Source organism: Grus americana, chromosome 4, assembly GCF_028858705.1.
Source record: "Grus americana isolate bGruAme1 chromosome 4, bGruAme1.mat, whole genome shotgun sequence".
NCBI lineage: Eukaryota > Metazoa > Chordata > Aves > Gruiformes > Gruidae > Grus > Grus americana.
The window spans coordinates 39,255,456-39,271,731 of record NC_072855.1 but is presented as its reverse complement, the minus strand read 5'-3'; the positions used below and the strand labels follow the sequence as shown (position 1 = coordinate 39,271,731).

Genomic DNA, 16,276 nt, shown 5'->3' with positions numbered 1-16,276 from the left:
TCTTCTCAAGGAGGTCCTGGCATACAAATATAGATAGAAGCAAGAAAAAAAAAAAAAAAAAAAACCAAACACAAAGGAATCCACATGATAGGGTATCTCAGTTCCTTTGAGGGAAGCAAGTATGCAAACAGGCTCCAGCAGATATATTCACTAGAAGTTTCTGTAGCCTCAGAGATTTTCTTTAAGGTGAGGGAAGAGTCAATGTTTGCCAACAGATGTGCTTGGGTTTTGTTGCTGCAAATAGGCTCTGGCCATGCCAGTATAGTTGCATCATATAACTCACCAAAATCCCTTTAAAGTAGATTATGTTCTTCAGAGAAGAATGGTTCTGGTATCTTGCTGATATGTGGTGTCATTTGCTTCATTCTAAGCAAGTGTCTTCTTGAGATTTATTTTGAAGTATGACTCTTTTTTGGCAGTTATTTGTCATACTAGGCAAAGTTATTTAGCATATAAGAGAAGGTGATGAGCTCCATCAAAAAAGCCTCCCTTCTGAACTTTCAAAAAAGAACATTCCCACTAACTTAAGCATTTTTACACCATTAGCTTATGTGCTGCATATGAAAAACAAATGCTAAATGTGGTGCCTTACACCAAGTGGTACGGTGAATAGGTATGCCATACAATATTCCTATCATTACTAAACGAATCTCTATTGTATCCAGGAAGCTCGTAGAGGTCTTCTATGGCTTTTATTAATAGAACTGTGATCTCTGTGGAATGCAAGTTGAGAAAATGCCTCGTGCCTATCGTCCCTACCTAACAACTGTTGCTGAGTGACATTATCAATTGCAACTTGTTAGAATAAAATAATAGGAAAACTTTGCTCTAATCATTCGCTACAGTTCAAAATGTAATCAAGCTTTCAAAACTGCAGATTCTCTAACAGTGAACCATAGCATTATCTCCTATTTATGAGTTGCATGTAATGGACTAGTTTCTTGGGTCCACCCAAGCAGTACAAGAAAAAGAAGGAAACAGAAGGGTTCAAGTCTCATAATCATGAAAGGAAATGGGGACTCCAGTCTTGAACTACCACAATCCCATGGATGGCTCAATTTAGGGTAACTAGGAATAACTAGTACACTGACCATTCCTACCATGCCCGGCCAAGGCAGATACAGCAAAGACAGGTAGCTTAGAGCTTGCTATGTTCATTCAAGAGTAGACTTTTTTAAACTTAGAAGAAATCAGGGCATATTCACCTCTCCAGTTCCGCAAAAATACTATAATATATTTTGAGAAGCTACACTCAAATACTACAAATACAAATTCGGCTTTCAAATAACCTTCAAATACTACTTTAAATAGTATAGGGGGTTTTTTGCAAAGACAGTTGACATAATTAAAAAATAGGATATTAAAGAAAAAGAATTTTATGTTGTCAGAACTACTTAGCTTGTGCATCAGACCTCAGGTATCTGTATAAGTACATGACTAGTTGTTTGTCATTTATGCTATATTAAATTCTGCAAAATGATTCTTTCATAAGAAAGTTCCTCTATACCACCTTCTGCTTGCAGCTAAAGGCATTTTGGCAGTTACTGAGTATCAGGTTTAATTTTGATAAAATAGACTCTTTTTGCCTTACAAAAAGTTTATGAATGGGAACTATACCTCCTTCTATAAAGTTATCTGTATTATGAAAGTATGAACTCTTCCAAGCTCTTATCAGTATTTGTCAGTAGAGTTTATATCTTACAGATCCAAAACACCTGACAATGAATTAACTCTTAAGATTTGATACACACTTACACTTTGAAATCACTTCATACCACAGCGCTACTACCTCATCCTAAAGCAACTCAACTATAAAACTCAGCTGAAGCTCCAACTTAGCACTTGCATATACAGAGCACTTTCACGATACAACCAGCTAGTTGGTATAGTAGCAAGAGTCTAAAGGTTGCTCTGGATCCTCCGGTTTGTATCCAGCAACAGCTGTACAAAATGCCGAGTTGTTAACTCTTCACAGGTCTGGAAACACAGTGAGAGAAGAAATCTTACTGTGCAGATTACTGTCACTGCAGATAGCCTTCTAAGGGGCTGGTTATACGCAAAGCTAATTTGCAATTAAGTTCATTGTTGTAGGTCAGTTTGTAGGGCACAGAATTTTAAAATGGAATAAATGTATATGTGCTATGACTTTTTCCACAAAGAAATAAATGAACAAAATGTTGACTTTTGCGAATTTTGTAGTGTAATGAATAAATACATGTTCACTTCAACACAATAAAAGAAGAAAAGCTAGGCACCATAACCTATTTACAACACAGCTATAGTCCCCGACTGCAAAGCACTTAGCTCTAAACAACTAATCAGTCCCTTTCAATTCAATGGGGCAAGTATGTGTATACGAATGTTTACCAAATCAGTGCCAAAGTTAAAAACAATCCAGTAAATGAGACCCTTAGAATAGAATGGATCCCTTTTTCACTTAATTCTTTTATGGTAGTAATACCACTGACTTCACTGAAAAAAGAATTCAGTTCTGATAGTTTATTAAGACATAGGGTTTTAATCCACTTCAAACAAGTGTAAAAGACCGCGGAATTCTGTCCTGCATGTGGTGCTGCTCAGTTTTTTTAATATTGTGGATGATAGAATATTATATTTATTATTATAAAATCAGTAGATGACACTAAACTGCAGGTGCTGTAACTGCTCAGAGGAAAAAATTCAAAACAGACTTGAGTAAAATGGAGAAATTTTCTGCTATCAAGAGCATGAAGTTAGCTGTAGGCCAATACAAAGTATTACACTTAGAGAGGAAAAACCAAATGCACAGTACAGCGACTCTGTTTTAACATGGGGTTTATAGCAGGCTACAGACTATATCCTTAATACTTTACTGTCAGGAAGGAAAAAAAAAAGGGGGGGGAAAAAAACAAGCATCATTCCAGGAGGTATTACATAGGGTATCATATATATGGCACATGACATAACTGTTCCACTTTTATATGACTAATAGTTCCACTGGTTGCACTAATAAAGTCTCAGCTGGAGCACTCTGTTTAACATGGGGAATTAGACATCAATAAAGATGTCTATGAACTGTATATGAACTGGCACAAGTCCAAACAAGAGCAACTACAGTAATTCCAGGTCTAAAAAACAAGACTTACGAGGACAGAATTTATTCTAGAAAAGACAAAAACGGTAGAGGTAGGAAGATGCATGACAATAGTCTTTAAACGGATTACTTTTCACACATGGAGAAAACTTATAAATTCCTTAATCCTATTTTATGTATTTAGTTTGCAGAAATAAAGTGTTAGGTAGGCCTTGGGGAAAGTGGGAAGCATTCTAGTGATGAGAATAGCAAAAATTGTAATTGGTTGCATAAGGACACTGCAGAAATCACTATGCATTTTAAAAACAGATTAGACAAATATTTGCCAGAAAACACATGTATATATGACCCTTGAGTGTCCAACTAATCTATCAAGGTGCCTTTCAGCTGTACACAAGAAAAGTAAATAAATTAATGTGACTTATAATTAGTAGAGATTTTATATGCACTTTTCTGGTCTTAGCTGATGCTGAACTTTGATCTAGTTCTTATACTTCAATGCCACATACACAGTATAATAATTTCTAATTAATTATTGGGACTCTATCCCTATCCAGCTGTTCACATACATATGACATCCAAAGGATAGATTCAACACAGTAGATCAGTGACTATCCATACCGGAGAGAACATATTCCTAAAATATTAGGGAACAAAATATGACCTGTTTCACTACTAATATCTAGCAACAAGACCACAGTAGGCAAATGTCACGGGTAAAGCTGTCTCCTTGTATTCAACAAAGAACAAGCCACAAAACAGTCAGCCATGAAATGTGTGATCCCTGGGCCTCAAATCCTGTACTGACCTATATATTTTCAGTTCGAAAAAAGGAGTTCCACCAAGTACTAGTACTCAGTACTTAAAATGTCCTCAATTATACAGGATTTATAAAAGAAAGGCTTATTTTAACTCAAGAGCTCAATTCAGTAAACATGAGATAATGCCTGTGCCTAGTAGCGCATTATTTCCAAAGGCTCTTTTCTTCTTTAAAACTATAGCACTCTATCCCAGCCAAGTCATTGTAATAGCAAAAAGCAATTTTGTAGTATTACACAGAAACTGAAAATAACAGCACTAACAGAATTTTAAGAGTATGTAATCAGGTTAAAACTAGAAAATGAAAACTAACATTTCCTCTAATTAGAATTACTTCTTGAAACACTATAAACTTCAATTGGGCAATGATAGGCTATTTTTCTGGTTTGGGGTTTTTTGTTTTCTGCTGAGGCTTCTCTATTATTTAATAAGAAACACAGAACAGGATCACTAACTAGGAGGATACTCAGTATTTAATTTTAGCAGTTAACATTACAACCTGTACATTCGCATTACTTATTGTGCATCTTCTAGATATTACTTTGAACGGGATATTTTGTACACGATATTGTATAAAGTCTGCTGAGGTATCTCTGTACTGTATTTCACAAACATAAACAAACCAAATCCCACAACATGGTGTGAGCTGAGACAGTATCATGCCCCGTTCTACAAACATAGAACAAAGGTATAGAAAAGATGAGATAAAATAGTAACTTTGAGCAGCCTTATTTGCATCCCAAAGAGCAAGGATTGGTCCTGTTAATCATGAAAAAATGGCTGAATTTGCAGATTATATAAGATTAGCTGAATATTTGCTTAGGACTGTTCCAAATCCAGACCCCAACACTGCCAAGTTGGGCAGTGAAAAATTAAGACGCACTGGTGTCTGGTTGTAAAAAGTACGATTTAAGAACAAAATAGTTGCATTAACTATTTTCTTTTAATAAACCAAGCAGAAAACCAGAAACTCTACCATATGTTTGAGCCTTTAAATCAATATAAACTTCTGGTACCTGAGCAAAACAGTAACCTGCAAGAGCGATAGATTTTCTTTTGCATGGGCCAGCTACTAGAACGCTGAATATACATTTATTTAGGTACAATAGTTCAGATATTTGATGAATGACCAAACTAAAGTCTTCTGGATTCAGCAACAGGTAACACTGTAGAGACTATTTTATTTTCCAACCTGACGCATGTTATTTCTTTCCCTCTAGTTTTTCTCAGTCTTTTTCCTTCTTTAGATTCTATCTCAGTCTTCCCAGAATGAGCTGCCTTAGACCTAGCCAGCAGTTTTTGACAAAAAAATTTTCTTGATTTCAAGTGAGGGCTACCACATTCATTGCAAGTACTTCTGCCAGTGGGATAGTCAGTCAGTCCTTCCCATCCTACTGTAATGAGTACACATACATACACACACCCCCCACATACATATATATCTGTACACACACACACGCACACGTGTAATAGTTCAAATTATATGATTAACATACTCAGCTGTAAAAACCCTGGGTTTCAGAACTTCCTCTCTAAATTGTGCAGAGAACACATAATATAGATCCACCTCATATAATCTTCTGCAAAGCTAATTCCTGCTTTAGGATGTAAGCTGCGCTCTCTGGTTTGCAAATTTAAATACATACATACAAAATGTCTAACTTTTGTCCCAACATTGAAGATTGAAAAGATCTTTACATCTGAAATTGTTTCTGGCTCGTTTCTACACATTCCCCCTTTGCATTTAACTTGGATTATTTCTTGCTGTTCAGGGTACCTAGGGATGAGTGGTGAAGGTGGTAAGAGGCAAGACAAGTCTTCCTGTTTCATTGCCTAACTCAAACTTGATGTCATCCCAGAACACAAGGAAGAACAATCAAAGACAAGTGAGGCAGCAGGGATCCCAAGTTGAGCAAAACCATGGCTCAGTCATGCACTAGGACACCGAATTCGGGAAGAGAATGTTTTCTGCATTCTGTGACCCAGAAAAAGAACAGAATGAAAATGGTACTGGTTCACCATAGATGAGCTTGGGGGAACAGTAGTGCCCAGCTCTGCCAAAGTTTTGCTTGAGCAAACAGAAAAAGGAATTTTCACAACAGCTTTCAACCTAGTAAAATTTGACAGATTTCCACATAGATGTCCCAAAGCTCACCCTGACAAACAGTAAGCTTCCTGATATGTGCCAAGACACTAATTCAAAGTACAGAAGGACTATATCTTCTCAAATAAATTATTATAAGAAAATTTTAACTTAATCAAGAAATAACTCTCAGAAATATTTGGACTAGTTTCACTGAAGCGTTGCAAAATAATCACATGCCAAGCATGGAAAATTTCAACCACAAATGGGTAAGCTGGGGAACCACAGAAGCAATTTGGAAAATTGTCTTAGATTGGGAAGTATTTGGCAATCTTAAATATAGCCATCTTAAGTATAGGCCTCTCTCCTAACAGGACATTGGCTGTAATGCTTCAGTTTTATTCTGAACTTAATAACCTTTTAAAAAAAAGCTTAAACAATCTAACAACACTCCTTCAGATAGTTTGTTTAAAAAAACACAGCGAGAACTACAGAAAACACCCACACATATCATTTGACAAACTGAATATAAATGAGACTAGCAGATAAATAATTACCTGGAAAAAAACCACAGTAACAACAGAAACCCCAAACAGTAGTGATAAGATAGTAAGTACAAATATACCTTGTCCTTGAGGAACTCCGTAAAATTCAGCAGCTATCCTTGCTGCTTCCTTACGGTTTCCTTTCACAATGTAGAAATGACTAAGTATAGCGAGGCTGATCTTCACAAAAAGTTTAAAACAAAAAAGGGAAAGTATAGTAAAGTAGACATTGGATAGCTGCTGGGCAAAAGGGCGACTTTCTTCTATGACAGTCATTGCTGCAGCAAAATCTCTCTCAGTGTTTGGGTAGGGCTCTCAAATGTGTTGATAAGATCATATGGCTCCAGCCACGCACTCTTGGGAACAACTGGTCCTGAGGAAAGAAAATATCAGCTGGTCATGATGCTTGCTGCTCAAAATATGACGATTATTTATACTGTACATAGTATTGAGTTCACTACCGCTCCTGCTAGCCTGGTGATATTCAAGTGGGACGGAATATAACAGACACAGGTTCCAAGACCCTGGATTGTACTTGTTCCACTTAAAAGGTCTGTTTCATTCCAAATTCTGTACTTCTAATTGATTTATTTACCCTATTAATACACATTTAAAAATAGGCTCTCAAAAGTATTATTATTAAGAACTACAATTTCATGTACTAAACTAGGTAACTCAGGTAATCAGTTTTTGCTGAAAAACTTCTGCTTCTTAAGTACAATTACTGTTTTGTGCTACTTCATTTTATGTTAGACCACTGTTTTTTTCCTTACAAAACTAGAACCACATCAGTAAATACTTGAAATACACATTAATAAAGAAACAGAGATTTTATACCAACTTTGACAGTCTCTTATTTTCTTCAGGCTGAATGAAACTATCTAGCCTTATAGCATTGTACAAAAACCAGTATTCAGACTATAAAAATCAAACTCCTAGATATTTTTATAAATAAGGTCTCAGAGCATCTAAACTTAAATTAATTAAAATGTAATTAAAATTAAATAAATGCAATGGTAAATATACAACATGGAAAATTTCTAAGGCTTATGATACACATTTAATTGCGCTGCACCATATTATTTTAAACCTATGGCATGACAGGCTTTATTTCTTGGCCAGTTTTAGAGAGGGGAATCTAAATTCCTCAGATTTTTTAAGAATTAATTTGCTTATATACCATAAAGTTATTACTCAGTCATCGGCAGTTATGTACAAATTGTTCCATTAAGGTGAGTAATTACTGAGTAAATGATGGTGTCACAACATGATACAAGCTGAGGTGCTGCAGGACAGAATTAGATCCCTAAGCAAGCTATAACCCTAAAATAAAGCATCGTGGCAGCATAGGAAAGGGTCCTGTTCCAAACTTGTACCTTTCCTTTTAAATAAAAGAAATACTGTCTTTAACTACAGTTTAAAATACTCTACCCATAGCAATCTTTAACTGAAACATCCTTTCTATTCTACCCTGGCTTCTCTTGTTTGATGGTCAGAAAAAAAAAAATTTAGAATGTTGGCAACTGTCCATCAGAAACTGAGGGTATGATCCAAATGTCACCACATCCAGATCCCCCCAATTTCAACAGCATAGCAGACATTAAGGACATGATACAAAATCATATTTGTGAAAGGAAAGCGGCAAAATATAGAGCCTCTTTTCATCTGGCTCCAGGAGTAATTTATTAGAGTAAGAAACTATGTTTTCTGGAAACTACATTCAAATAAACCTATATAAAGGAAGAAAAGACAATGATAAAAGAGAATGTGCTTGGAAATAAATATCAAGATTTTTAACAGACAGGAACTGAACTGTGCTTATCTTGAGAGAAACAGACATTCAGTCTTTTTCTTTGAAAAAAAATTAATCCGCATAAAAGTCAAAACAGTAAGTAGAAAAGGCAATTAAAAAGCAGCTGACACTGTAAACCATATTAGTCTGTGAAAAAAATATATGCATTTTCCTCTAAATTTCATTTATAGACATTTTCTCATCCAGCCAGAATAGGAACTGCTCTCCTCATACCATAGTTAGAAGCAGGAGTGAGTACTTAAAATGCCAAATGAAAATCCCTTTTTATATTTGGCACATTGTTATCTGACACTGAATTGAGGTGTCATGTTTTCCATAAGGATAAATAGGCATTATGTTCTGAGCCACCACTGCCAATTTCCGTTTCAATCATTAATAGAAGTGATATTTTCCTTAGTAACACATCCAGTATTGGAATTTATTACTTCTTCCATATTTCTACTAGTATTATTAAGCCTAACTCAAGCAGTCCACAGAATTCCACAGCCATCTTAAGTTTTGCAAATCTACCAGGCAGAATAAGGAAGAATCATAATTATCTCATGGAAAACACTTTTCTTCTTTACAGTGTTTTACCTGATCCCTTTTTTTTCCCCCTAACTCCACATTGTGTCATCCAGTAACTGTGCTTTGTCATCTGGAGTTCTCCCACACTTGGTTAATTAACAAAATAGTCTTTCTTTGTAGAGGTGACAATCTAAATAACAATTACTATAAAAACAGCTGGAGTTAAGAGAAGCGCTCAGAGTTAATTGTCACCTTACAATACTCTTTCCTGATTCTTATAACTGCAGTAGATAAATCACTGAAAAGAAATTTCTCAGTTGTTAGGTTGTCTTCTTCAGATTGAATTTTTCTGTAAAAGGTCAACAAAAATAATAAAAACCTGTGGATGCATGTAATATTTTGTAAGTGATCTTTCAAAAATCCTCATTGATCTGTAAAACTTCTGCTTTTAGAAAGAACATAAAAGTTGAGGAGGAGGGTTATTCTTGTATCAAAGCTTGTCTTCTGTCCTCTCAAAATCTCCCTCCTTAGCTATAAACTACATAAAAATGAAAGAAATTAAGAGTTTTGAGAAATTCCATTCACACATGCTCATAATAAGCTGGCAAAATTACCCTCCTAATAATATTTCTTTTTTAAATCTCTCTAACTCATATGTGCCAGCTTAACTGGAAACTCTCCCAACTGCACAGAATAACCATGTTTATCCTAACCTAAGGCTACTAAAGCTCTGCAGATATTGCCATTACAGCTTGTTGGCAAACCCATGCTACCAGGCACCCAGTCATGAAAACTGAACAACTGTTCAGATGTTAATGCTCACACGGCATTTTGGAAGAATCAACAATGTGAATACTGAGACTTGAACACAAAATCGCTGAGAGCAAGCCCACACAGACTGGGAGAACCAGGGACAGAAGGCTACATATGTTGTAACAGAAATTGGAAAGTAGAAGCATAAATAAATAAAGAAAGGATCTGACAATCAATGTGATGCCATGAAAGAGTGAAAAAAAATGGCATGTAAGTGTTCCAAATTTTCTATTGCACAGCAGTGTGAAGCGATTGTAGCAGTGCAGAATACTGAGAGCTTCCAAATAGAAATGCATCGGCAATGTGTAACAAATATACAACGTTATACAAATATCAAAGCACTTGAAGAGAGCAGTGGCTTAATCTGGACACTTACATTTCCTGCATAGTTTTGACTTTTGGGAATGAAATTTCTCTGCCTCGTTTTCTCACTTGTAAAATGGGTTTAAAAGGACCACTCAAGAGGAGTATTCTGAAGATGACTGCATTGTTGTTAACAAAACACTCAGATATTCTGGTGAAAACAATACTGAAACTAATTAGGTATCTAATATTTTTTCTTTTAATACAAAATTTGGATAACAAACCTAAATAAAATGAAATATTGAATGCTCATTCACTTAATGGCCACAAAAGCAATAGCATGTAAAGTTATTATAACATTTAAGGTTTTATCACAGCACACGGGAAAATGGCACCAAGATACACTGCAGATAAACAATACTACGATTTTTGTTTTGTTTTAAGAACATAGTAATACTGTGACAGACAAAGATCCCCCCAGCTTGACATACTAGCATATTCCCAGCAAATAAAACAAGAACAATGTAATCATTTCTCTGGCATGCCTTCCCCATTTCTGGCAATCAACTATTTTAATTTTAAAACCATTTAAAAACCTTCAAACACTGGAATTTATGGTCTTAAATTCCCTTTTAATGTAGCTTGGTCAGTTATAATTTCTGAAGAACTTAACCAGTATATTTAAGATAGCAATATTGCCATTTATAATGACTATAAAAGTGGTTAATTTCAAACTCCAGCGCTCAGACAAAGTAGCCTGCCCTTTAATGCCTTACTGTGCAGTGGCCAAGTGCAGAAAGAAAGTATTCATCAGCGGCACCTGTTTATGCTAATTCAAACTGCTTGTGAAATCTAGTGCAACCTACCCACAACCTAAGTGAGTAACTTTTCTAGAAAAAAGTATGCTCTATCTTCTGTGATTAATTACATAACCACATTAATAAACTCTTTATTTTATTCTGGTGATTTTTCCTCAACACTTTAGAAGACCAGTGTGCTGAATTTTCAGTAAGGCAAGATTCTCAAGAAAAATTACACAATTTAGTCTTTGAAGGCATTTTTTAATATTGAAGACTCTAATACTCTCAGAAATATGATTTCTTTATAGCATATACTGTGTCTTTAGTTCTGGAAAATATACTTACTTCTCATTAAATCTTTTAAAGTAATGTCCTTAGATTAATACAGGCTGTAGAAGAGAATTATACTCATGGCATGAATTCTGTTACAGTTAGTCTTAACAGTTTTTTTCAGTATTTTGGAGACGCATCTAAATGTCTGAAAGTGAAAATATTTTTTAAAGATGAGATATGCAATACAGTATAAGGAATTATTTGTATGACACTTCACCTGCATGTCCTTCTCCACATATGAGATTAGGCTAAAAATAAACAAGAAGATATTCACCCTGGTTTTGAAACTTCTGCCTAAGAACAAATGTAACAAAATAATTTAATGAAATAGGATGCCAGGTAGAGGAATGGGAACTCTTAGGTGCTTTGAAGAACGCATTATTTTTTACAACATAGACAACCCACTTGAAGAAATTTCTAAAACAATGATCTCAAAACAGAAAGAGTTTAAATAAAATCAGTAAAGAAGCCACTAGTTCTAGTACTGAGTTTCTGATGTAAGCATACAGTGCTTGAAGAGGACTCAAAAATGCTGAGAAGCCTGAGCTACTAAAAAAGGCAATGTCTAATTCAGAATGAAAAATGACCTGCTTAGTGACCTGCTGACCTGTATTTTAATAGGTGTATGGGATGCTAATCCTCAATATTGAAAATTTTATCTCATTCATCTGAAGTTACTGAATGCTGTTTATGTCATTTCCTCTTTAATGTATGGTTTTAAGCAATTTTTTCTATTATCTTCTATTCAAAGCATTTGAACTGAATAAATCTACATATAGAACAACTATTTTAAAATGCATTTGCTCATATATGTTGTTATGCAAAATGTTACCTTAAGTTTTTATTGAAGGTAAGGCAAAAATAGACAGACATACCAAAAAAACAACTTCTAAAAAGATATTAAATGTTCTTTAAAGTAATATCCTTCATAAGTTGAGGATATTATGCACCTATGCTTAGGCATAAAAAAAACCCCAAATCATATTTATCTGAGCTACAAGAAATTCAGAAATTGGAGTGACTGGAAGACATCAAACAGCTGCTGAGTCCTTTTCCAAACAGGAACTCAAGCCCAGTAGCACAACCTAGACACTATTCTTTCTTTGTAAAATATGAAGAGGAGAGGTGGCCAAAGTACAGACTTTGTCTTACTGTTCTGGGGGAATGAAGAGAAGAAAAGTGAGAGAACACAAACTTTGGTCCAGAGTAGACCAAGCTTGGTTCAGATCTGAACTGCTTTTTCACTGCACCCTGTTGCTATGCTTAAAAATTCTACCAATTTACCATATGACAAAGCCATATTCTTAGCACAAAAACCTGAGAGTTGTGCTGCCAACTGAAGCAAACACAACACTGTAAAGCAAATAAATGAAAGGCCTACATTTTCTTTTTACAGCTTTTCTTCCTGAAGAACCTTAATGCCACATTTATCCAGAATCTACACAAACAATGCAGCGTGAAGTTATAACTGATATCCAAAGTTATGTTTCATTTTGATTTCTGCAGTTCTCGTAATTCACGCTAGTCACCCGATGACCCAACTAAAGACTTTAACCAAAAACCTCTTTCAAAATGCAATGACCTCTTAAGTGTCATAACAGGGGAAAATCAGAGTAAGTGTCATAAAACATGTTACCCTCCTCCTCTTAGTAGTCATGCTCTGACTTCTGACATTCATTCTACTGAACAGCTATGTAGACACCATTCCTCTTCTCTCATATGACTATGAAACACAACAGTTCATTTAAAAAGTTTTAACACACACACACACACACACATATTTATCTTATACAAGTTTTGTTACATAAATAGTTTCTCTCTCTATTCTGGTGTAGCACATTGTTTCCATTAGTTCTCAAACCACTCCAGAAAGTACAAATTCATGCCTTTGGGTGGATACGGTAGTAATTCTTTTTCCTCCACTGTATTAAAATCAGTGCTCTGACAGAGTTTAAGTTCTGTACAAATCAAGTTCTTCTGGTGCATGAATGATGCAACTTTTCATTTGTAACATCATGAAAAGTTTGCTTATTGCTAACTTTAAATTAATTTAAATTGGGTTTATTCAGATGTTTTGTCTTTCCTGTCTGTTGAAAATACTACTCCTATCTTAGAAAATAGTTCTAACATACAGACTTGCATATCTGGATTTTGAGAGGATGGTTTACTGGTCAAGGATTTAAATATTAATCAGCATATCTAGACATAATTGACATTCTCTATATCAGACGTATTTAAAAACATAAAAAGTAACTCAGATATTTAAGCATTTATGAAATTCCAGTTTTCTAACTCTCTCAGTTCTTTGAAAGAATACACAGATATTTTAAAGCTGTATCACTTTGTTACACACCCACTGGATAGCTGCTTCTCACAATGGTGATAGATTCCACTTCAACTACATGTCTAATATCAAACAATCCCTGCTATCGGCAACATTATCATACAAGCATGCTTGATCTGCTTAACCAGTCTGTCTAATCACTGATAGTAAAGTTCTGTACAGAAGGGGAGCAGGTATAACTGACCTGCTTACCAGTAAATTCAATCTGAGTTCTACTAAGAAACATAGTAAGTTTGTCCTACAGATTTGTTGCAGTCCTCTTCGGATACCTAACACAACCCAATTATTAAAAGTATTACAGAGGAAGATTCCAAAATAAATCACGTGTGTACTTGGAGACATTACTAAAACCAGAAACGTGTCAGACAGCAGGCACACACAGACTGCTGACAGACAAACTCTAGCAAATCTTGCCCCCCGGGGTTTTAAAAAGTTACCACCTCCAGCTGCCCATTCCATTCCTCAGCTAAAGGTTCCTGCCCCTCTTTCTCCCTTCCTGGAAATCAACAGGAAGGAATGTGTATTGGTATCCAGCCACTTCAGTTCAAACTGATGAGTTTAAACTAACCTTTCGGACTTCACATTGAAAAAATATACTCACCCCACCACCACACATTCTGCTACAGAGATAGTAACCTCCTTTTAAAATATAGTAGCAAACTATGAGGGGACAGTAATGTCAAAATGCATATGCAAGCCGCCTCTTAATAAAGCTATTGAGCTGTAATTTTTGATGGCTTGATGTACCAATACGGCTGCATCAGTGAAACTTTGAAGAGTCTCCTCATTTTGCATCTCTTTCCCTTTGTATAGTTCCTTTCTTGGGTCCAAACAAGTATTTTCATCACCAACCACACGTCTATAGAACTTCACACATTCCTTCTTCAGCAACTAACGCACCCTCTTCCTCAGGTAAGTGGTACCACAGCTACTATGCTTTTGATATTTGAACTAGCTTGACAAAACTAACTTCGCTATTTCTCATTTCCCTAGTGGGCAGTGCAACCACCCTATTAATCTAAATTCATATAACTGAACCTGGTATTTCTGCAGTTTTTACAGTTAATCTTTTCTTTAATGATCTGCAAAATGTCATGTATTCTTATTAAATAGCTGTGTCTAAATCAATCAATCAATCGGTAACATTCAAATCCCAGAACAGCCATGATGTAGAGATCTGGTTTTCATCACATATACAGTTAGTACATGAGAAATGAACTTGACAGAAATTTTCTGTTTCAACTGACAGTTTTCAAAAGACCAGATGCGCACCTGTAACTAATGCCTCTCTGCCACTTTGAAACCTAGACAGGCCTCTTCAGCTGTTCGAATTAATAGTACCTGGACTTATGAAACTATTTTGGATCTATGTAATTTATTTATTTATGTGTAAGACCTTTAAATTATGCCATCAAGATGAGATGATTGTCAATTATTCTAAAGTGAAAAGTTTGCTCGAAATAATATCTCTAAGTTGTGAATGTTTTCTGTCACCAATTTGAATTCCTTTCAAAATTGTTAATTTTATTCTACATTACAGTCTGTATTCTATTTTTTCTTTAATCGTTTAACTGTTTTTTTTTTTCTTCATTACAATCTGTTTCTAAAAACAATTAAATCATCGGTTTTCTTTAACTTCATACCGACTTCCTTCAAAATTTTGCCAGGTTTTCTTCTAGACTAAGTAAAAGTGGTTTCATTTGTCTCCTTTCTGTGTAAAGTATATTCTGGTGCCTATAAATGGTATTAATAAAAGGAAATTACAAAGTCAATTTCACAAATTGATAGGGCTGAGAGTTAAAAGATTATTCTGCAAGCATATGTCACTATACGCTGACTCCCATGGCTAGTGTTCATATCAGAAATGTTTTTTCCATCCACTAAAATTGGTACCAGTTAAGTGATATCATCATGACAGAGCTAGCAAAACATTCTTTTCCTCAAGCCGAGGCATGACAGTCTCTGCTTGGTGCTTTTACAAGAGACATAAAAATACTTTGTGATGAAGAACTTGTAACTGACATAGGGAATGAGGTAAAACTAGAGTGAGGTGGATCAGTAGCACACAGGCTTCTTGCCACAGAATGCAAAGCACAATGAAGCGTGAAAGCTTCAGCTGAATCAGTGATGTATGAGAGGACTTTACCTAACATGGCTTCGCATGCCATGGAATGGGCAACAGCAAATCTGCCAGGAGCCAAAAATGAACTGTGTTGGGCTCCAAAACATACTTAGAGTTGGTTTTGGAGCCAAGAATACTTGGTTCCATCTCCAATGAAGCATTCATATGCCACTCCGATGAAGCATTCTTATGCCGCTAAATGAGACAGTGTTATAAAATATCAAGTTCATTCTGAAATCAGGAATTTAAAATTCCCTGAGACTTTCTTGCTGATGGACTAGCAATAAGAATACAGAGGCAAGTGAAAATATCTTCTTATTCTCCGTAATTTGTAGATCCAAAGCAAAAAAATAGAGGTGAGAAGAAAGTTAGAAACAAAAACCCTTTGATGTCAAGACAGACTACTACTCTTAGTCACAGCCTTTCCACACTGGTTATAAAAACAGCATACCCAAAAGAGGTGCTAACTGAAAGGGGGCTGTTGCAATAGAGGCAAAAATTCCCAAAGTTGCTCATGGCCACATTTATTTTAATCTGCATCTGCATACCCAGGGCTGCCTAAGAGGCTGTGTATTGCTACTGTCTCTTAAAGAGTTAAGATTTCAATAATTAATAAAAACCAAATTCAATAAAGGATTTAGACATTTCTGGTAAAATTTAGGAAGTATAGACATGGCCTTAGACCAAAAAAAGTTAACTATACAGTCCTCATCTAACTAGC

At 35.4% G+C, this 16,276-nt stretch overlaps 1 protein-coding gene and 1 long non-coding RNA gene across 6 annotated transcripts in view; one reads left to right on the top strand and one right to left on the bottom strand.

The window, feature by feature from the left end:
* Nucleotides 1-16,276, bottom strand: part of ASB5 (ankyrin repeat and SOCS box containing 5) — a 42,400-nt gene that overhangs the window by 21,486 nt on the left and 4,638 nt on the right. For 2 of the 5 annotated variants that reach the window (XM_054823826.1, XM_054823827.1), the window contains 2 exons: nucleotides 11,102-11,234; nucleotides 6,601-6,893 (listed from right to left, as the gene is read on the bottom strand). In XM_054823826.1, the coding sequence (XP_054679801.1) occupies nucleotides 6,601-6,796 (196 nt within the window). In that variant the 5' untranslated portion in view covers nucleotides 6,797-6,893; nucleotides 11,102-11,234. Of the gene's footprint in view, nucleotides 1-6,600; nucleotides 6,894-11,101; nucleotides 11,235-16,276 lie in introns of those variants that run through there. The other 3 variants (XM_054823828.1, XM_054823829.1, XM_054823832.1) reach the window with 2 other exon arrangements.
* Nucleotides 6,996-15,128, top strand: LOC129205737 (uncharacterized). The gene is made up of 3 exons (XR_008576842.1): nucleotides 6,996-7,071; nucleotides 14,247-14,345; nucleotides 14,683-15,128. It is a non-coding gene; the product is annotated as an uncharacterized LOC129205737 (long non-coding RNA).